At 38.3% G+C, this 23,531-nt stretch overlaps 2 protein-coding genes across 2 annotated transcripts in view; one reads left to right on the forward strand and one right to left on the reverse strand.

Moving 5' to 3' along the window:
- The window catches only part of TTN (titin), a 237,732-nt gene extending 229,769 nt beyond the window's left edge, over positions 1–7,963 (forward strand). Inside the window, exons 298-301 of the mRNA XM_062498574.1 lie at positions 114–6,067; positions 6,156–6,309; positions 7,247–7,540; positions 7,665–7,963. Of these exons, the coding sequence (XP_062354558.1) occupies positions 114–6,067; positions 6,156–6,309; positions 7,247–7,540; positions 7,665–7,963 (6,701 nt within the window). The remainder of the gene's footprint in view (positions 1–113; positions 6,068–6,155; positions 6,310–7,246; positions 7,541–7,664) is intronic.
- Positions 7,964–13,001: 5,038 nt separating this feature from the next.
- Positions 13,002–23,525, reverse strand: PLEKHA3 (pleckstrin homology domain containing A3). The gene is made up of 8 exons (XM_062498254.1): positions 23,486–23,525; positions 19,786–19,902; positions 18,624–18,779; positions 17,759–17,895; positions 16,611–16,775; positions 15,442–15,485; positions 14,749–14,864; positions 13,002–13,998 (listed from the first exon to the last, which is right to left on the reverse strand). Exons 1-8 carry the CDS (start codon positions 23,523–23,525, stop codon positions 13,871–13,873), a joined length of 903 nt encoding a protein of 300 aa, XP_062354238.1. The 3' UTR covers positions 13,002–13,870.
- Positions 23,526–23,531: the final 6 nt, after the last annotated feature.

Consider the following 23,531-nt stretch of genomic DNA (forward strand, 5'->3'; position numbering starts at 1 on the left):
GTGAATGAAGGGTCTTGATAATCAAGACAAATTCATTCTAATTTTGAATATTTATATATGCTCTTCTTGTGTGCTTTTGGTTATGTGTTGTTTTCTTCTTCTTTCTGTTCCAGTTCCTGCAAAGATTCATTTGCCCAAAAACTTAGAAGGCATGGGAGCTGTTCATGCCCTCCGAGGGGAAGTGGTGAGCATCAAGATTCCATTCAGTGGCAAGCCACCCCCTGTGATCACATGGCAGAAGGGACAAGATCTCATTGATACTAATGGACACTACCAAGTCATTGTTACACGATCATTCACATCTCTTGTTTTTCCAAATGGTGTTGACAGAAAAGATGCAGGATTTTACATTGTTTGTGCCAAAAACAGATTTGGAATTGATCAAAAAACTGTTGAATTAGATGTGGCTGATGTGCCTGATCCACCAAGAGGTCTGAAGGTGACTGACGTTTCAAGGGATTCAGTCAACTTAACCTGGAATGAACCGGCTACTGATGGTGGAAGCAGGATCATAAACTACATTATTGAAAAACGTGCCACAACAGCAGAGCGATGGATTCGTGTTGCACAGGCTCGTGATACACGATACACAGTGGTGAACCTGTTTGGCAAGACCACCTACCAGTTCCGTGTAATTGCAGAGAACAAGTTTGGCCAAAGTCAGCCTTCTGAACCTACTGATCCAATTGTAACAAAAGAAGATAAGACCAGAGTAATGAACTATGATGAAGAAGTTGATGAAACCAGAGAAATTACAGCAGCTAAAGCAGCTCACTATTCTACAAAGGAACTCTATGACAAATATATGATTGCAGAAGAGCTTGGACGTGGGCAGTTTGGCATTGCACACCGCTGTGTTGAGGCAGTTTCAAAAAAGACTTACCTAGCCAAATTTGTCAAAGTAAAGGGTGCTGACCAAGTTTTGGTAAAGAAAGAAATTTCCATCCTAAACATTGCTAGGCACCAAAATATCCTGTATCTTCATGAATCATTTGAAAGCCTAGAAGAATTGGTCATGATCTTTGAATTCATTTCTGGGGTTGACATCTTTGAAAGAATAAGCACAGCTTCATTTGAACTTAATGAAAGAGAAATAATAAGTTACGTACGCCAGGTCTGTGATGCACTAGAATTTTTACACCGTCATAGCATTGGACATTTTGATATTAAACCAGACAATATTATTTACTTCACAAGAAGAAGCTCTGTAATTAAAATTGTTGAATTTGGTCAAGCCAGACAGTTGAGGCCTGGAGATGGCTTTAGACTGCAGTTCACTTCTCCTGAATATTATGCACCTGAGGTACATCACCATGACTTGGTCAGCACAGCTACAGACATGTGGTCAGTTGGCGCACTAACTTACATACTGCTCAGTGGCCTTAACCCCTTCATTGCTGAAACAAACCAACAAGTTATTGAAAATATTCTAAATGCTGAATACAGCTTTGAGGATGAAGCATTCAAAGACATAAGTGTCGAAGCCATGGACTTCATTGATCGCCTACTAGTAAAGGAAAGAAAATCTCGGATGACAGCTGCTGAAGCGCTTAATCACGTGTGGCTGAAACAGCAGACGGAAAAGACCAGCACTAAAACCATTAAGACCTTGAGGCACAGGCGTTACTATCAAACTCTGGTAAAGAAGGAGTGGAACACCGTTGTGTCAGTAGCCCGCATTTCCTGTGGAGGTGCAATTAGATCCCAGAAAGGCATAACAGTGGCTAAAGTTAAAGTTGCCCCAATAGACATTGGGCCTATTGCTGGGCAGATAAAGCATAACGTTGCAGAAGAAGGAGGTCACGCCAAATATGTATGTACGATTGAAAACTATGATGAGTCCACACAAGTCACATGGTACTTTGGTATGAGGCAATTAGAAAGCAATGAGAAATATGAAATCAAATATGAAGATGGTGTGGCAACCATGTATGTCAAAGATGTTTCTAAATCAGATGATGGTACCTACAGATGCAAGGTAGTAAATGATTATGGTGAGGACAGCTCTTATGCAGAACTTTTTGTTAAAGGTGTGAGAGAAATGTCTGAGCACTACAGATGCAGAACTGTTAGAAAAGTGAAACGACGTGTCGATACTATGAGACTATTAGAGCATCCCCCAGAATTTACTCTGCCATTGTATAACCGCACTGCCTATGTTGGGGAAAATGTCAGGTTTGGAGTAACTATAACAGTTCACCCAGAACCTCGCTTAACATGGTACAAATCAGGCCAGAAAATCAAACCTGGGGATGATGATAAGAAGTATACTTTTGAATCAGACAAGGGTCTTTATCAGCTTGTCATCAATAACGTCACTGAAGAGGATGATGCTGAATACAGCATTGTGGCACGCAATAAATATGGCGAAGACAGCTGCAAAGCTAAGCTGACTGTGATTCCACATCCACCTCCAGCAGATGCCACACTCAGGCCAATGTTTAAAAGACTACTGGCAAATGCTGAATGTCAAGAAGGCCAAAATGTCAGTTTTGAGATCAGGGTATCTGGTGTGCCAAAACCAACACTGACATGGGAGAAAGATGGTCAACCTCTATCCTTTGGTCCCAACTTTGATATAATTCATGAAGGTTTAGACTATTATGCTTTGCATATCAGAGATACTTTACCAGAAGACAGTGGCTACTACAGAGTTACTGCTACAAACAGTGCTGGATCTACGAGCTGCCAGGCTTATCTAAAAGTTGAACGCTTGAAATATGTCAAGCGTGAGTACAAGACAGAAGAAGAGCGGGAGAAGCATGTACAAAGGCAAATTGACAAGACCTTACGAATGGCAGAAATCCTTTCTGGGGTTGAAGCTGTTCCACTGACACAAACTGCACAAGAGGCTCTCAGAGAAGCTGCTATCCTATATAAACCAGCCGTTAGCTCAAAGACCGTTAAAGGTGAATATGAAATACAGAAAGAAGAAAAGAAGGAGAAGGAGGAAAGGAGGCTTCGTATGCCATATGAGATCCCAGAACCTCGCAAACATGTGCGTGCTGCTCTTGAGGAAGATCAGCACATTAAACACTATGTGCCTCTGTCAGACATGAAGTGGTACAAGAGGCTACGAGACCAGTATGAAATGCCAGGAAAACTTGAGAGGACTGTTCAGAAACGCCAGAAACGCATACGTCTTTCCAGGTGGGAGCAATTCTATGTGATGCCACTGCCACGCATTTCTGATCAGTACAAGCCTAAATGGCGCATACCAAAGCTGACACAAGATGATCTTGAAATTGTGAGGCCAGCACGCCGGCGTACCCCATCTCCAGAGTATGAATATTACTACAGACCAAGAAGGAGATCGCTTGGTGACTTGTCTGATGAGGAATTGCTCATGCCAATAGATGACTACTTAGCCATGAAGAGAACTGAAGAGGAAAGACTTCGCCTTGAAGAAGAGCTGGAGTTAGGCTTTTCTGCTTCCCCACCAAGTAGAAGCCCCCCACGCTTTGAACTGTCTGCCCTTCGATATTCTACTGCAGAAGCACAGGTCAGTTCAGAGGAAGAAAGAAAAAGAGAGCTGAGGTACTCAAGCTATCACATTCCAACTAAAGCTGAGACCAGTGCAAGCTATGCAGAGCTTCGTCAGCGTCACGACAGGGCTGCCTACAGACCACCTAAACAAAAGCAAAGAATAATGGATGAGAGGGAGGATGAAGAATTGCTCCGGCCTATTGGCACTGATCAGAGACTCTCTGAGTACAGGAGTGAGCTCAAATACATGGCAGAGGAAGAAAAGAGTAGACTCCGGAGAAGGAGGGAAAGAGAAGTAACTGAGATTGCATCGGAAGAAGAAGAAGAAATAGAAATGGTGCAGTATGCTCACAGAGAATTCTCACCTCCCTCTAGATTACTAAGGAGAAGAAGATCCCTTTCTCCAACTTATATTGAGTTGATGCGTCCTGTATCTGAATTAATTCGACCTCGCTCACGGCCTCCCGAAGAAAGTGAGAGAAGATCCCCAACACCAGAGAGAACTCGACCACGCTCACCTAGCCCAGTCTCTAGTGAAAGATCTCTCTCCCGGTTTGAGAGGATGGCAAGATTTGATATATTTTCTAGATACGAGTCTATGAAATCTGCTCTGAAAACTCAAAAAACAATGGAAAGGAAATACGAAGTTCTGACTCAGCAGCCTTTCACCCTTGACCATGCTCCTCGCATTACCCTGAGGATGCGCTCACACCGGGTACCATGTGGCCATAATACTAGGTTCATCCTGAATGTCCAATCAAAACCAACTGCTGAAGTGAAGTGGTACCACAACGGCATTGAGCTCCAAGAGAGCAGTAAGATACACTTCACCAATACAAGTGGTGTATTAACTCTGGAGATTCTCGACTGCCACATTGATGACAGTGGAACATACCGAGCTGTATGCACAAACTACAAAGGAGAATGCTCTGATTATGCAACACTAGATGTTACTGGAGGAGATTACACTACATACTCTTCCCAGAGGAGAGATGAAGAAGTACCAAGGTCAATTTTACCTGACTTGACAAAAACAGAGGCATATGCAATCTCCTCATTTAAGAAAGCATCTGCAACAGAAGCAAGTTCCTCAGTAAGAGAGGTCAAATCAGAAGTGTCATCAACAAGAGAATCACTTTTATCCTATGAACACTATGCTGCTTCTGAAGAAAAAGTCACTGCAGCTGAGAAAAAATCATTGGAAGAAACGACTTCACACAAAGCATTTAAAAGTACTCTTCCAGCAACAATCCTTACAAAGCCACGGTCAATCACAGTTTCTGAAGGGGAGACTGCAAGATTTTCCTGTGATGTTGATGGTGAACCAGCACCAACAATAACATGGCTCCGTGCAGGTCAACCTATTGTTTCTTCAAGGCGCTTCCAAGTAACACGAACACAGTACAAGTCTACCTTGGAAATTTCTTCTGTCCAGGTATCAGATGAAGGAAGTTACACTGTTGTGGTGGAAAACTCTGAAGGAAGACAGGAAGCCCATTTTACTTTGACCATTCAAAGAACAAAAATTCCTGAAAAAACAATTACATCACCTCCAAGGATTAAATCTCCTGAGCCTCGTGTAAAGTCACCAGAGCCAGTTAAGTCTCCTAAACGAGTTAAATCTCCTGAACCCATTAGCAGTCCCCCAAAAGCTAAGTCACCACCTGGAGAAAAAATGGTACCAACAGAGAAAGTACAATTGCCAGCTGCTTCTCCACCAAAGATAAAACAGCATCTCAAAGTAGAAACTCTTGGAGATAAGGTAAAATTATCCTGTGCAGTTGAAAGCAATGTTTTAAGTGTCAGAGAAGTGGCTTGGTATAAGGATGGTAAAAAACTGAAAGAAGACCATCATTTCAAGTTTCATTATGCAGCAGATGGCACTTATGAGCTCAAAATCCATGAGCTCATGGAATCTGATAAAGGAGAATACACCTGTGAAATTATTGGGGAAGGAGGTGTTTCAAAAACTAATTTTCAGTTTACCGGCCAAGTATTTAAAAATATTCATTCCCAGGTAAGAGGTGTATCTGAGTCTCACAAAACAGTTCAGAAAGAAGATGAGTTACTTACGGTTTCTACCCAGAAGAAATCAGTAGTGGCAACTGAAGAGAAATCTGCAGTTCAAGAAGTCATTAAAAAGTCAGTTGTTACGGAAGATGTCAAACAATTGAAAGCAGAAATTACAGCTTCTTCAACTAAAATGACAGTGTCTGAAGGACAGAAAGTGACATTGAAAGCCAACATTCCTGGTGCCTCTGAAGTAAAATGGGTGCTGAATGGAATGGAACTCAGAAATTCAGATGATTACAGATACGGTGTTTCTGGAAGTGATCACACACTAACTATCAAAAAGGCCAGTAATAAGGATGAAGGTATACTCACCTGTGAGGGCAAAACTGATGAAGGCATTATTAAATGCCAGTATGTTGTGACCCTTTCTAAAGAGCACTCCAGTGAACCAGCATTCATCATGCAGCCAAAGTCTCAAAATGTCAATGAAGGACAAGATGTGTTGTTGACCTGTGAAGTTTCTGGGGAGCCTTCTCCTGAAGTTGAGTGGTTAAAGAATAATCAACCTGTAAGTAATTATTTAATATATTTACTGGAAAAATTAGACTTATTCATAAAATTGATCTTAATGAAACCATTTTTGTTCCCCTCCTTAGATTGCAGTTTCATCGCACCTCAGAGTATCTCGCTCTAAAAATATATATTCTCTTGAGATTCGAAATGCAGCAGTGAGTGACACTGGAAAATACACAGTCAAGGCAAAAAATTACCACGGGCAGTGTTCTGCTACAGCATCTTTGACTGTACTCCGTAAGTTTGTTCTTTGGTTTCCTGTGTTCAGAATAATCACAACTTTTTTGCTGTGATGTGTCTACTAAAATGACTTTACAATAAAAATCTACTGGCAATGTCGACTTCAGTATTTTAAGAAGTTCATCTTTCATTTGTATATTACATATAGAGCCCTAAAACAGCATTAGAAATCTTTTTAACACCCACAGAGTAGCACAGAGGTATGTTATTACATCAACAGGTGCATGTAACGAGAAAGCTATGAGCATTTGTTCTAGGATGAGTATGTTAAGACCTTGGTGCTGGTAATAGTTTTTTCCTCGTTTGCTAACAAAACCTGTTACAATAAAACGAAGTCATTCCACGGTTAAAAAATTTTATGGCAACTTAATTGAACTGGGCTTACTGTTTTATTGCCTATACTCTATCCCAGTTCCTAGCATCAAGATGTGGCTGTGATTTGCTTGCATGACTGTGTTTGAGTTTAAAGCAAAGCTGCAGTGATTGAGATTTCCTGTTGCCCTTTACAGCTACAGAACAATGCAGTGAAATACAGATTTTACTATTCTGTGTTTTTATGTACTTGAAAATGTTTCACAGCTTCTAGAAATATTAACTGAACACAAAAAATTTCTCAGTGTCTAATTCTAGTAATGCTTCTAATTAGAAATACTGTGTGATGACCTGTTTTCTCTTAAGTATGTATGTTTTTCCTTGAAGCTCATACATACTGTAAGTTTCATGGCCTATTTTGTAATTTCTGAATTTCTGCTTGTGATTTGGATATCTTGAATCAAATGATTGCAAACAATTGTATACTCCACTGCAGTTTTCCATTGAAAGCAAAGTATGCCGTCTTCTTCATTTCTGTAAAATTAACCATACAGAACTGCATGACTTTGTTCGTTAATGTGATGTTGTTGCTTTTTCCTTCTATGTTTGCAATGCTCCTCAGCTCTAGTTGAAGAACCTCCGAAAGAGGTAGTATTGAAGACCAGTGGCGACGCAAGCATGCACGAAAGTTTTTCTTCTCAGTCCTTTCAAATGGCTTCTTCTAAACAAGAGGCTTCATTCAGCAGTTTCAGCAGTAGCAGCATGACTGAAATGAAATTTGAAAGCATGTCTGCCAAAAGCATGTCCTCCATGAAAGAATCCTTTGTAGAGATGAGCTCCAGCAGTATTATGGGAAAATCTAGCATGGCTCAACTGGAGAGTTCAACTAGTAAAATGCTTAAATCAGGTCTCAGAGGTGAGCATTACAATTATTGGTAGAGTTAGTGCTTCAGCTATCCTGAAGTAGTCCTCAGAGTAAAGCTGCTGCATGGCTTAGTGAAAACAGTCTAATTTGATATTTCTTCTCCTATTTTATAAAGGAGTACCACCCAAAATTGAAGCTCTCCCATCTGACATCAGCATTGAGGAAGGAAAAGTTCTCACACTATCCTGTGCCTTTTCGGGTGAACCTGCTCCTGAAATAACATGGTACTGCAGAGGGAGAAAAATTACCAGTCAGGACCAGCAAGGTAGATTCCACATCGAAACCAGTGAAGATCTAACCACCCTGATCATCATGGGTGTCCAGAAGAACGACGGTGGACTTTATACTCTGAATTTAGGGAATGAATTTGGTACCGATTCTGCCACTGTGAATATAAATATCCGATCACCTTAGAGAGCTTAATCTGTATTATTTACACTTGTATTTTTACAAGTGATTCATATATGGACTGAAATATCTGATATGTAAATATAAAAGAAAAATATTTTTTTACCTACCTGAACGAGACAAAGTCCAGATCTATACATTATGACTTATAGTCATTATTGACCTAAGAATTTAAAATGCTTTTTACACTGACATGTACATACTGTATATAGCCGAAGTTAACGGTTATGAAGTTTTGTACCGTTTATTTTACGACATACGAAACGTAACTTTTGGAACAGTTGGCAGGGGAAAGTTTCCTAGCAAACGACTACCCTGCTCAACATTTAACTAATTTTTTGCGCCTCAACTCATTGTTGATGTCTAAGAATGCCTCAACAGGTAGAGAGGCTCCCTGTTGAAGATTACCTACACCTAAAACGTGATACTGTGCACAGTATTTCATATGTGCACAAATATTTATGTTGAATCAGAAATGTAAGGCATTAGTGATGTTTGCAATTACCCTCCTGTAAGCATTGCTTTAATGTTTTACATTGAATCTGATCATGTCATAATTTTCATACCTGACTGACAATTTCTGGACAAAGTGCAAGCGGCCAGCACTTTGTTCACCCACTGTGTACTGTTTCTGACATATTGACTGCCTGAATAGCTTTTAAAAAAGTAACATCACCTGGCCATCCCCTTACTCAACAAAGCTATTTAGGTATTCAAGTGCAGCAGCAGTACCCCATCTCGGAGGTTCTTAGGGTGCAGTGATTGAGTTTGTGTGTTAGTATTAGACACCCAGTAGTCACTTCCAGGCAACTAAGCAGTGAACCACAGTTTGAAAACAAACTGTTGCTATAACATCAAATACCAGCCTGCACTTCAATTTGCTTTAGTTCTCCTAATGTAGTAATAGAGCTTGGTAGCTGTTGAACCTCCTTGAGATAGAATTGTTCATTTGAAATAAAGCATGCTTTCTGCACCATAAAAGTCTGTGATTCCTTCTTTATTTATCATGCTGTTTTTACAGTTCCTGTACTGCACTACAGAAAAAGAGTTGCTGAAACAAAAGATGAGGTAGGAATGCAGTTCTCCAATGTAAACCAGGTACTTAACTGTTGACAATCCAGCCATCTATCAGAAGCAGCCTGTCCACCAGTCAGCCTTGGAAAAGATCACTTAAAAAAAAAAAAAATTCTTCATAGGCTCTTCATTGACAAAGGATAAATTCTAGCACATGCCTAAGCTTTGTGCTGTTCTTATCCCTCTGTTATTTCCAGACTTTCCTCTACAGTCTTGTTTTTTTGGCAGCTGCAACTAGTATAGACTAGTTGACCCTAATTACCTGGACCAACAAGTTGTCACTTCCCACTGAGTGATTAATCAATTCTTCATCCCACAATTCAGCTGACGTATCTGTCAGAGCAAAGACTGTCTTCACATTTGGGGGTTGTGGGAGGGATTAGGATGTGTTATCTACGAGGAAAAAGGTATCAAGTTCAAAGGAGCAAGTCTTCTTCTAGAATTCACTTGGTAAGAAACGCTCGAGAGCAAACACATTCACAGAAATGCAACACTTCAGGATCTGTGAAATTCTCTGAAGTGGAGCAAGTCATGTCAACCATGATGCATCATTGTGACTCTCAGCATACCACTAATACTAAAAAAACCTAAAGACTCAAGTTTATCAGAAGTAACAAAGCAAATAGAATGTTTTAAAACCTATTCCAAAAAGACTCACTATAGAACCTTTTTTTATGATTTCCTATAACCCTATATATTATCAACCACTTATCTATCCAAATTATGCAAAGAAATAGGGACAAAACAAGGACTAAAGTAAAAATAAGGATTTCAGAAGAGCTAGCTCTGGGTGAGGCCAAAATCCAAAATTTTTTAAGTGATGGAAGGAGGAATTATAAATATGAAACAGTTTAAGAGTGCATGATATTTCATCCTTAAGGAGAAAAGTAAAAAAAGAATAAAAACTAAGCAAAAAAGGCTGTGTATTTTAATCTTTAAACCATTCAAAGAGGGACCCCCCCCCCAAAAAAAAGCTTCTAATTCTCATTTCTTTAGATGTTTAAAAACACCCCAACCAACAAACTCAGTACAAGACACAAAAATGCCTATGTACAAGTAACTTGTGTACACAGGCACATCATGAAACTAATATAAAAACACACTAGATATTTAATAATCTCAGCAGAAAGAGATAGTATTAGATAGGATCTGCAGATTTAACCATGGCCTGTACTACAAAAAGGCTACTGGAAACTCAATCTTACATGGCCTCTGCTGAGTCTCAAACCACCCAGTCGATGAAGAGGAAGCACGCTACTGTGGCAGTGTAAGCAAGTTCATCCTGCCAGTACCTCTCTGGCCCAACTCTGCACAGCACTTTAAGCAACCACTTTTGTCAGATGAGTCACTCACATGTCTAAAAATAGGATTTAAAATACTTAGGGGCTTTGCTGAAACACAGCTTGAATAGATAATTTTGCAGGCCGACCAGCTGAGCCAGTGTTTTTCCACAAGACTGCTAAGCAAATGCTAATCTAGAGTGACATTGCTGAACTCACAACCTAAAGCTTCAATATTCCATTTCACAGAACACATCCCTAAGAATAACATTTTTCAAGACAATAGATTAAGCAGTCTCTGGGTGAAAAGAAATAAACATTTTGAATTATTTACATCTTATATCCAGGTCTAGGATTTCTAACTGGGATTTCTAACTATATAAACTGACATTCATGTTTCCTGAATGCTGATGCATAAGGAAAAAACAAAGCTTTACCAAAGCTCTGTGAGCTGCTGTATAAATCCTACTTAGAGCTATGTATTTTCTACTAACATTTTACATGTGGTAGCCTGAGAAAAATAACTGTGATGGTGGAGACCCACAATAACACTGAGAGATTCATTTTATTGCCTTTTAGCTGGTTTTCAGGCATAGACACTTCCTTCATTCAAGTACCACACCCCTTTTGAAAGTTTCTAATTTACACCAACATGAAAAACAGCTACAATAGAATACTTAAAGTGATAGGGGTGGGGTGAAACTCAAGTTTATAATTTGTGAAAATAACCTTAACAAAAACAGATCAGTGTGATTTCAATTTTTAAGGAATTAAGGAAACTCTTTGCAGTAGTAACCGTGGAAGTATTCCTAGCCCAAAAATTGCTTTCTCCGAGGAAAAAAAGTTTAAAAAGTAAAGCTGAATTACTAAGTTGAAAAACACACAACCATTAATTTACACTACTTTAAAGCCCCTGAACATTGTAATCTCAGTATTCACAGCTCTCCAAATCATTGAGTGCCTTACCATTAATTCTATATAATGGAAGCTGGTCATTTCTAAGCATTCTAACATCAGATAATTAGAAACAGAAACTTCAGAGATATAACTGAAGTTACTGCTTTCCACCTAAATATATGTCCTGTACTTATATTCTTTAAGTGATGAATGCTTTTTAGAAATTTGAACTGGTTGCAGATTGACTTCTTCAGATGAATGTACATCAAAACTAGAAGTACCATGTACCTATTCAGTTGAGGTTCAGCTCTCATTCTGCACTAGAACAAATGACACAATCAGTCACTCCTGATAAGCTTTCCCATAAACTTGGAAATTAAATATGTTAAAGCAGCCAGGTATTTTTCAGTCTTACTATGTATGGATCATTGTGATTCAGCCAGATAATTTTCAGAAATGATTTCTTAACCCCAGTTACCAAAAGTAGGACACCATATCATCTTCACTATTTCACTGAATTTCACTGAAATACATTTTAGGATGTTTGGCACAGGTATCTATAGCAAGGCTGATTTAATAGAAACGTATCACACATATATACATAAAGCTGAAATTATGGTTCTGTGGACCTAGAAAAACCCAAAACAACTGAATCAATTACATGCAAATTTTATGCTTGGATCTGATCAAGAAAACTTTTGTCTTCTGGGCAGTATTCAAAACTATTACTTACTACTACATTCACTTTGGTTTTGCACAATGTGGAGTCCAACCTCTTTTCTTCATAGTAGTTGAAAGCAGAAAAAGGTATCTGTCGTTTTGACATGTAATGAACACTGCAGAACCTGGCAGAAACCTCAATGGAACTTCAAAAAGCACCTCTGACAGCTTATTATTCAAGACACCACTCTCATTGCATTATGTAGTTTACTTCTCTGAACATTTTCTTTAATACTTATTTTTACAATTGTCGTGTCATACAGAACGCATTAAAGCAAACATTCAGAAAAAAAAAATGTACAAGCATGTGTCTGGCTGATATGCATATGCCAGTTTGCATGAAAACTGACAGAACTGAGCACAAATGACAGCTCTGAGCTGGTGTCCACAAACCCCTTTTACAAGCCACTCAATTCCACTTGAACCCAACATAATGGTTTATAAACTGGCATTTTATATAAGGCCAACAGCTCATATGTTTTTCCTTGACATGTGGACCTATTTTGATTTAGATAAATCAACATTCCAAAAATTTATAAGGAAAGCTCACATTCCCATCTGTTCTTTCCAGCCTGCTTCAAATTATTTATATACACAAAAGGAAGACTAGTTAAACCAAATTAAAGATCTGATTATAAAAACAGATTTTGGTATGTGCTTGAGTACAAAAAACCCTGTACATTTATTCAGCAATTGTGGAAATCAAGAACAGCAAATGGCTTGCTTCAAGTGCTCTACAGCTAAGACTTTATCAATCAAGTTCATCCCAAAACAAGCACCCAAAAAATCCCCAAAAGCTTACAATGCTAACATTAACACCCTTCTTGACCAAGGTGCTAGTAGGCACTATTATACTATATTACTCATTAATAATAAAGAGAGTCAGACTCTGACCTCACTTACAGTTAATGCAAATTTACACTGATGTAGCTGAGAGCAGAATCCATCTTCTGATGTGTACCACCCTCAAATGATATAAAGGAGTTGCAAAAACAGATACTTCCTTTTGTATAAATATGTCATAAATAAAACAAGTATAGATACAAATATTCATTACAACAGCAGCTTGGAACAGACTAATGTTTCAGCTCTTGTTTTTAATCGTACTTTGCTAAAAACATATCTTAAGTAAGCAGATTAAATCTTAACAGTACTGTATTAATAACTTGCAATGTTACACACCCCAGAAACAATTTATACACATTTTGAAGCTTTTTAGTAGATCTTTAGACCTTTAGTAGTGAAAGTAGGTAGAAATTTTTGATGCAAAAAAGAATAAATAAATAAAAACTATTAAATATCCCAGGTTTGGTACAAATACTTCGTATTAAGTTATTTTTATACATTTGTTTAGAAAAATACACTACATATTTCTACTTTCATTGCCTAAAAATAAGGACTGGATAATGTATATCCTTGTGTTTTTAAAGGCGGCAATGTCGATTACCGTCAAGCTGCTGGAGCAGAGCCATTAGTGCCCATTCCCTCAGCCCTTACACTGGCAAAAAAAAAAAGCCATTGTGGGGCTATCACAGCTCCAGGTGGATGAACTGGTACAAATGACCAAGAGGCCCATGGCACAAGTTGCATTTTCTCCAAAAAAATGAAAACTTTTCGCTGAAGTTTATAATGTTTGTTTACTAACGTATTGGTCAGACCTCCACACTTTAAAAAGAGCTGCATTTACAAATGTGGATGCTTATCTGTTAAAGCCATCATTTGTTCCAAAAAATGCACATTCAAACTGTGAAATATTAGGAAAATACTCTTGCAAATAAACTATAGAAAGATAAAATACACTTCAAAGATAGTATTTATGTTATTCTATAAAGTGCAGAGAAATCCTTCTAAAAAGGGAAATAACTACTTCCTATAACAACAGTATAATTACAGCAGCATTTGCATAGCGTTATTTATAGAAAATTTAATACTTTCAGTTGCTTTAGGAGGAAAAGGATGAAAGAGCCTCTTCCAGTTCAGATCTTTCCTTTGACACTGATTTACTTTCTTCAGGAATGGTTGATGATACCAGATCTCCATTGACAACACTTCTAGAACAATGAGCAGATCCTGTAAAGAGATCAATTAAGTATTTAATTTTCAATCCCCAAAAGTATCATCCAATATGTCAATTACTGTATTTGCAAAGTATTTCCTATATATAAGCAATCAGAAGAACTAGTCAAGTTGATGTCTGCTTGAGAGGAGTTATAATGGAGTAAAAATTCCAACAAGATTCAGTGGGAAAAAGCCACAGAAGAACTGGCTACTAAGTCAGCCCATCTGATCACAAGGGACTAAATTATGATCATGATCTTTATTACTGGCAAGGCTGTGTGCCTTCAGAGCAGTGCTGTTCTCTACAAAAGGTAAGAAGCCACTGACATGAACCATCTTTCCACAATGCACTGAGTGAAAACTACCCCTGCAACTCACAGAAGTCAAAAAAAGGAGAATTTCTTCTGTGACAATAAGCAGGTGGCAAACAGCATTATTCCACATCACTTACCAGAAAATAATTTGTGTGAGAGTCTATTAGGACAAATATCCCTTTTCTGGGTATGCCTTAATTTTATCTTGCCAGTAGTCCCACTGATTTCAATACAGCTGCTCCAGCTGCAAGATCATTTGTAATATGGATGGAAGCCACCACAAGACAACCAGGTTACAAACTATACAAGTGCTCTGATTTGTAATAAAAGAATCTTACAAATAAAACTTTTTTCCTCGTGTCAGTATCAGTGCTAGAACAGATGCTCTAAAAAGGGATATAAACTGTACTGAAAGATAAAAAGAAAACTCTCTCCCTTTCAAACTTACTCTGAGAATCTTCAGAAAGTGTATCACTGTAAGATTCTGTATCCGAGTATGTTCTTCTGCGCCGCTGAGAAAATCGGTGAAGAGATGAACCTGGTTCTTTTACAGAGTGATTAATCCTCCAAAGGAAATGAGATCCATTAGTAAGCAAAATCTGTAACAACCCACACAAATTTTATATACTTTAAATTTGAAATAACTTTGGTTATTTCCAACCCACACAGATTTTATATACTTTGAATTTGAAATAACTTCGGTGCTTAGATTAAATTGTGAGTATCAATGCTTTTTACTATACTAGTCTACTATAGCAGACTAAAAACAGCACAGTCAACAATCTTAATTTCAGAACTGCAACACCTGAAAGTGGAAATAAAATGAAGGAAATAATTTAAGAATCTGAAATACTGACTGAAAAAGAATGTTATAGCATTTTAAGCTCTTAATTTCATGAACTTGTCAAAACAAGCGATTTGTATAAAGCTTCTAGCATGATGAAATTTTGGTACTGTATTAAAAATATCAGCTGTCACTGACAGCTGGTAATCTGCACCTTTTATTTTCAAAATTAGATCGATTTATGATTTTTATTTTTTTCCTCAAGCAAACAATTCTTCTCACTTTTTTTTTAATGCTAGCAAGTTCAGGGAGGTCTTTCGAGATACAAGAAAAAAGCTTAAGTAAATAGAAAATTACCTTTCTGAATAGCAAGGACCAGGGTGGCTAATGGAACGCTTCATCTAGGGGGGAAAAAAATTCCAAAGAACAAACAACACCAAAAATGTCACAAGCTACTCAGAAGAATTATATGGATATCTACATTATTTTCACTTTATTTACAGTCTTTATAAAGAGAGATGGCAATATGTTTTTATAAAAAGCAACCACTCCCAGTTAAAAATCTGATTTAAATATATAAAAACAGATGGATTGCCATCAATATTAAAAGTTTTCAAACATTCACACAGGAAACAGTTTACTACAAAAAGATGCTACCTCCTATCTATGGAATTCATTCCCTCTTTCACCGATGCTCCTCAAGGAGCCATTGTTAATTGCTATGATATACAGAATATCAAGACATTTTTCCTTTACCAAATGGACGTTAACATTCGTCATTACACAATAAAGCCAAATTATGCTTCTTGATTCCTTTCTCTGCTATCACTGTCAAATCTCTGTGCATATCAAAGAAAGGTATTATTTTAAATAGTAATGATCAGCTTTGTAAGTAAAATGATTGAAGATAATGAGATGAAAGATCCATATGGAAAGAAAGAGATTCCCATAACAAAACTGTACAATATAGCTCATCTTGGAATACATACACAGAACTGAGAAAGTATTTGATTCCCCATAGACTGTCCTTCTAAGGGAATTACTCAATAGTGAATAGTTACATAAGTAGTATCTTTATCATTATAGATATCTTTTTGTTAAATAAGGGAATGATATATTAATACAAACATCTTGACTTACATACACTGCAATACATGCTATCTCACTGAAGTGCTTCAAGTCACAAAGCACTTAAGCAGCAGGTGCAGTTATGTAATTTTTATGATCAGTGTACAGTTAAGCACTCTAAAAAAACCCAAACAGTTGAACTGAGGAAAAGTTAAACCTCATTCATTTATGAGATACCTCATTACAGGGCTTTGACATATACAATAAATTACTCTGATGATGTAAAGACTGAAAATGGAAAACTGATTTATATTTGGGACCAGTACTGATTTATAATACAGCCAAGATTTCAACTGTTGACATCATAGCACATAACAATAGCATAGCTTTCTACCACCCCAGTCCAACCACCAGTATAACACTTAGAATTCTAAGATAACATTTCAAAATGTCTAAACCATTTGAATAGGTGATGGTGACACAGGAGAAACCAAGGGATCAGGGTGAGGCAGCTGGAACATTTCTGGTTTAAACTTGGCATTAGCAATCTTCACACATTCTTCAAGTGTTGTGATAAATGTATTACATGTGGCACTAAGCAAGGAAGAGGCTTCATTCATGTTCTGAAAATAAATGAAAGCACAAGCATAAGCAAGAAAAAAAAATAAAATATGTAAATACAACTTTCCTCCACCACCTCTCCCAGAGACACTAATTTCCCTCATTACCACTAAGAAAGTACACTTCCCATTTTTTAAATCAAACTGACCATAAAGCCAATTTAAGAAAACAAATGTAACAGCATTGCAATTTCATTCTGACATCTGAGTTTCTTTAGGGTACCAACCTACAATGCCTTACTGCAAAACTTGTCTCAGAGTGACTAACTCAGAAGATCATTCAGTGAAACACATGATTTGGAGCAGAAAGTGTGAACAGTTTTACCACTCTAGAGCAAGGAGCTGCAGGTCCATTTCACTTCCCTAAACTGAAAACTTGCTCTGTTGTGACTAAGTGTCAACTCCTTTGCACTAAAGGACCAACAACATTGTTCACACGCTGCTCAAGAGTGCAAAGAATGAAGCCATTCATAATTTCCAGTCCTTCCATTCAAAAGCAGGAATACATTCCAGTATTGCACTTGTGCACATTCAGAGATAGATATCTACACTACATGTTTCCAATGCCTGGAACACTAATAAAACACTAGTAAAAACACTAATAAAAAATAAAAATTGAATGGAATAAAAAAATGGAATACCTTCCCACATAAGTAAGAATGGACAAATTAAGACTGTTTCAACTACTTGAATAGAGATGAAAAACAAAGACAAAATATTGTACTGCTCATATGATAGCTCCTCTGGCTTTTCAACCAAATGGCTCAGAAACACATCTGGTTCCTGACAGCTGGCACAATTACAGTTAAACCATCTAGGTACTTTACACACAGAAAATCACTATTAGTGCATCTACACACAGGCATTGAAAAACTGACATTAGGTTAAGTCTCCCAAAACTGGGGAGATGAATGAGGTTTAAGACATCGACAGCAACTTGAGGTGTATTATATAATGGAATTAAAAGAAATTCTAGAATTGTGCACCTCAATGCTGGAAGGAGAGCGAGTCTCATCATGCTGAACAAATTCTTGTATTGTATGAACTTGCTGCATTAAAAGATCACAGTAGAGACGAAGTTCGGACATTTTGGTTTTAAGAGATTCATTGGTTTCACTTATTTCTATGGCAAAAAAAGGAAATGTCAATTTATTGCATACAATGTACATACATGTAATTTTAAGGACTTTTCATTTAAATATCAATTTTAAAATCCACTTAAACTTCCTTAATTTTATTAATTTTAATAAATTAATAATTTCGAAGAAAAAATTGATTGAAATTAATTTTGAAGAAATTAATTTTGAAGAAAATTAATTTAATTTTGAAGAAAACTGGATTCTGCAATGAATCAAGAATTATACTTGAAGCAGACAGTACTTTTGGATAACTGATGCTAATTTAATTATTATTATGAAAAAGGCATATTATCAGGAAAAATCAAGTTAAAATCTTAGCTGCCATGTAATGTTGAAAAAAATTACTGGCTAAAACTTACGCAAACCCCAAGAGTGGCTGGAAATGGTTAAGCCATTAAGCCATCCAAGAAAAATTATGGAAAAAAATAGTTACTGTCAACAGTTATGGTAACAGAGAAACAAAATATCTTCACAGCAGCTACAAACAATATGTTTATTCTAGTGACAAAACCACCTTGCTGGTAGTTCAGCTTCTTAAGATACAAGAGGTCAATGCAGGTGACTTCTAACTCTAATACTGAGGGAGAATTGACCATAGAAATGACTAGAAATAATAACAATTTATATTAAAAGACAATAATACTGACTTTGTGTGACAATATTTGCACTATGATTATGTGAAGAAGTGATCTACTCTAGATAACACACATACCTTTTTCTTTTTTTGTTCTGGTATCTGCTAAACAGGCTTTTGCACTCCCCAGTGCTACCAGCCATCTTTGCCTTTCAGCTGCATTAACTGCTTTCATATAGAAATGCTGCTCCCCTGGGATGATTAGCTCCATTCTTGTGTTGTCTGTTGCATGAACTTGTGATTTAAAAAAAAAAAAAATTGAAATAATAATAACTTCAACTCAGTAACAATCATTTATTAAATACCACTCAAAGTGTTTTTAAATGCTTATGATAATCCCACAGTAAATCAGCAAATCACAATGCACCATTGCTAAGTAAGGAAAAGCCCAAAGCTGCTCAACCTTTCTCCCCCTTTCCTTCACCAAAAGAACAAAGTAACAAGCAAAAGCAACTGGAATGGCAGAATAAAAAAAAAATTTAGGAAGTGATTCTCCCCTCTTTACATCACTGATTCCATCTGCACTGAAGAAACACTAACAAAAAGGAGTTACCACATGAAAAATACTTGGTGGCCCATATAAAACAAGTTCCACTTCTTAATATCAAAGTACTCACATCACAAGCTGAGTCACCTGTGAGGATCTGAGAAAAAGATCATAGTTAACAGCAACAGGAAGCCAGGAAACACCTTGCTATTAGCCAAGGAGGCTGACCTACAGTTAGGAATACACAAAGTCTAAACTCTTACTTTGGAACAAACAGTTCCCTTACTGTCCCAAATACACCCATCACCTGTGCATGTGCACAGCTGCTAACAGTGACAAAAGTAAAAAGTACTCAGGAAAAAAAAAAAAGATTAAACACTTCTGGTTTGTAAGAATCTCCACTTTTGGATCACTGCTGCTGCTCTCCTGGAAAACTGGCTTTCATGATTCAGTCTCTATCTCTGGTAAGAGGAAAAAGCAGTAGAACTAAATAGCTAGCTGACATAACTTCAAGCATGAATCACATGCATGTAACTATTAAAAACAAAAAGTAATATATGGTGTGTTCTAAATCTCAAAACAGAACTCTATTCAAATTCATTATTATTTATAAACTATAAAGGTGACACACTGGACTACAGGTAAACAAAAACAGAGGAGGAAAAACATGTGATGCAAAAATGTATGATTGGTGATCTTTTCTATTTTGATGGCAGCTACATTTTTCTTAAGCAGAGATCTATGAATTCTTACCTTTTATTTCACACACAGCCATCTTTATACTTCCTTTGCTGCCTTTGCAAACATCATCCTGGGAATCATAATATGACAATATCCCATTGTCTAAAACAAACCACCGAGGCTGCCAACCTAGAGAGATCAAAAATGTGAAAGAGAAAGTTTAGTCTAATTCCTAAATTGCAAATCAAATTCATGTCTTTGGATGTTAAAGCTTAAAAAAAAGAGGCAAACATTAAATTACTCTTGTAACACACCAGGAAATAAACAATCTGTGTAGTCTGAAGATCAGACCCACGCTATAACCAGTGTTATACAGTTATTCCACTCCCATTCCTTTTGGGTGCAAGATCAGCATTTTTCTTGTTTTCACTCTATTCCAGTCAAGGTAAAAATTAAATTTTAATTTAGTCACCATGGAATCCTGTTTTCAAGGTTGTTAAATTACATACACCTGAAAAACCATTCTCATTCAAATATATTTTTCAGGCAGATTTTTCTAAGATTGTAGTAACTTATTTGTAAGATACAAATAAATAACAGATGCCACCAACTGCTATGCAATGTTCTCCTTCACCTACTGTATTTCAGTGAAAACTTTGTATTTCACACTTACGTACTGACACTTTCTCCATTTCTACAAATAACATAGCACTAAAATATTCCAGTAAAGTGCAACAATTACACTGGCCCATTATACTCTGGGTCAGTTGAACAGGAGCAGATTATTCCTGTAATTTACAACTTGACACCAAACTTTAACTTCCTGCTTGGTTTAGAGTTTGGAATGCCAAAAACTGTGTGGCCAAGCCCTCTAGGTATTTGGCAATATGACAGTGTGGCCCAGGGTGCTTTCCAGTTGCCATCCCAGCAGAGCAAATTGAGGCCATCCAGCAGCACTGTATTTTAACACAGAAGGCTAAATCGGGTACCAGACTCAGAAATCAGCTACAGGCTTCATACTAGTCATAGCATTAGAGAATCATTAAAAGTTGGAAAATATCTCCAAGATCAACTAGTCCAACTTTTAACCAATCACCACCTTGTCAACTAGACCAAGCACTAAGGACCACATGCAGTTAGTTAGTTGTTCCTTAGACACCTCCAGGTGATGACCACCTCCCTGGGCAGTCTGTTCCAATGCAACCCTTTCCATGAAGAATTTCCCCCTGATGCCCAACCTGAAACTCCCGTAGTGCTGACTGAAGCCATTTCCTCTCATTCTGTCACTTGTTATTTGTAAGGAGAGGCTGAGCCTGACCTGGCTCCAACCTCCTGTCAGGGAGTTGTAGAGTGATAAGGTCACCCCCGAGCCTCCCTTTCTCCAGGCTGAGCCCCCTCAGCTGGCACAGCTGGTCCTGGTATGATCATTCTCTAGACCCTTCACCAGCTCCACTGCCCTTCTGTGGACACTCTCCAGCACCAGCATCATTACAGCTGTAACACTAATTCAAGAAAAGTAAGACCAGGCTGCATTGAATCACTTTACCATTCCACGATAAAGATATAATAACATGTAACTGTGTATTGCATCTTTTTTTGTTGTTTACTAGCTGTTACAGTAAGCATACATGTCTTTTTCAATGCAGAGTGGCAACTAAAAAGCACATCCACACTCAAATTTAAAAGCAAAATGTTAAAAACTGCAAACACTAAAAGGTAAGAACTCATACAGGAAATATTTCAAATGGTGTGTGTACATCAAAACTAGCACTCAAAGAATATGCAATTCAGAAGACTCTGTCCTGTAAAATGCAACTCAAAAATGCAAGGAATTTTTTTTCTGCTACATTCTGTTGCAAGACATGGACTCTGTACTCTCTTTATCTCCTGTAAATGCTTGTCGAAACAGTCTTATTCTGCTGAAAAGGGAACCTATATGAATGACCATTCCACCCTCACATTATTCTAGTATTGGAAATAAACAGAAGCAAAGGACTTAAAAGGCCAAGTGCCTCACAGAAACAAGCCAAAGAACAAGAACAACTCTTGTAATTTCAAACTAGGCAGTATCCTCCCTACATCTGAGAAAATATTTAACAAATTTGTACTTCACAAATTCTTATTCGAGGAGAAAAAAAAAATTTTAAAAAAGACAGTTGTATGTCTGGTTTGCTTTTAATGAAGGAAGAAACTAAATGCTTTCTGAACACTTCAGCAAGCTCCTTTGCTGCTTGGTGTCTATCATTAATGACAAGTACTATGGCCTATTTTCAGCCACAAAAACAGATACTATACAGATAGCAGAGTAATAAGGCAGATGGTAATGAAATTTAAACATTTTACTAACATTATTAGATTATTTTTTTTAAAAATGCTCTCCTCTTACATTCTGGAGATTGTAGGTAATCCTTGATACACTAATTTTGAAATGCAGGAGCAGATGCTCTTTGTTGGCCAGTACAAGCCTAGGGAAGGGTTCTGAAGTGTGCTGGTTTAGAGAACTAATGGCTTTCAGCAGAAGTTAGCTGAGTGTGCTAAGTCTGTTGTGTATATAGCATTCACAGCTGCTGTTGAGTTAAACAACAGATTAAAAGAAGAGCAAACACCACAAGAGCTCATTGCCTTTATCCATTTATCTTTTGTTACAGTAACATCTCGGTCATATAAAGCCTGACTTTCAGGTGAAAGTGACAATTTTCATTGTTTCGAAAACAACCTTGTGCTCATTCTTTCTCTCATAACCACAACTTTTCCTCTATGTGTTTTCTCTATAGTTATTGTGAAGAAGCGACAAAGACATCAAATACCTATTTAATCACAGCACAACTGTTCCCTTTTGCCAGAAGGCCCATATCTGTGGACACATAAATGCCCTGAAAAATGCAAGATTATGCTCTACGTTTCATTTCACATCGCATCCATACAATCCTCAAAACGTGGCCCACATTTTATAATCCCTCAGAACCAAGTTTTACACCAACTTTCCACACTCAAAACCTTCATATGCTGAAGCAGAATTCCACATACGAAGTGCTGAAGAACCAGAGGACAAAGCAGATACTGCCAAAGCAGTGTAACAAGAGGCAGCATTAAGTACGGTATGTGATCCAACGCTGATCTGCTTAGAAGAAACAATTAGACCTATCGCGGTGTCAGAGGAGAAATGTTTCACCTTGACACCACCGCCTGCCCGCTCCCTGCTCCAGAGAGAGATGGTGTCTCTACTACAGCAAAGAATCAGCCAAACAAAACCAGGCAAAAGCTGGCATTTGCTGCACTTTCTGTCTGCAGCGCTTCCAAAAACGCATTTAATGGAAGTGAAGTTCATGGTGCGTTTTCCAGGCTAGGATACAAGAGCTCCCCGTCCTGCTGAGAGTCTCCGACTAACTCGGCAAGGCGCAGCCCAGAGAGGGGCGAGAGGGGCTCGGCAGAAGGCCAGGGTCGGGCACAGCTCGCCCGTGCGGCTGCCGGGAGCAGCGGGTTCGCCCGGCTCCGGCCCGCACCGGGCGAGATCGGGGAGCGCTGGCGCCGCTCCGCCGGGCGCGTCCCTCGGCCCGGCCCGGCCCCGGAGCGGCTCCAGGCGACCGCCGCCTCAGGGCCGCTCGCCGGGGCTTGGCTCCGAGCACAAACGTCTTCAGCCGAGGCGTTTTACCGACAGCTCCGGCCGCCCGCGGGACGCCGGGATCCCCCGAGGCAGCGGCAGCAGCGGCGCATCGCGGCCGAGACCGAGGCTCGCCTCGCCACCGCCCCCCCGGCCCGGCCCCCCGCCTACCTGCTAGATAGTTGGTCCACTTGTACAGGACCCCCTCCATCGCTTA

This window comes from Cinclus cinclus, chromosome 9 (assembly GCF_963662255.1).
Source record: "Cinclus cinclus chromosome 9, bCinCin1.1, whole genome shotgun sequence".
NCBI lineage: Eukaryota > Metazoa > Chordata > Aves > Passeriformes > Cinclidae > Cinclus > Cinclus cinclus.

What these genes read in the sequence shown, in the direction of transcription:
- PLEKHA3 (XM_062498254.1), bottom strand. Translation starts at nt 23,525, where the DNA reads ATGGAGGGGGTCCTGTACAAGTGGACCAACTATCTAGCAG. An exon ending in CAGAACAAAAAAAGAAAAAG is followed by an intron (nt 17,896 to 18,623) that starts GTATGTGTGTTA and finishes TTTTTGCCATAG; the next exon opens with AAATAAGTGAAACCAATGAA. An exon ending in GCTCTCCTTCCAGCATTGAG is followed by an intron (nt 16,776 to 17,758) that starts GTGCACAATTCT and finishes ATTTATTTTCAG; the next exon opens with AACATGAATGAAGCCTCTTC.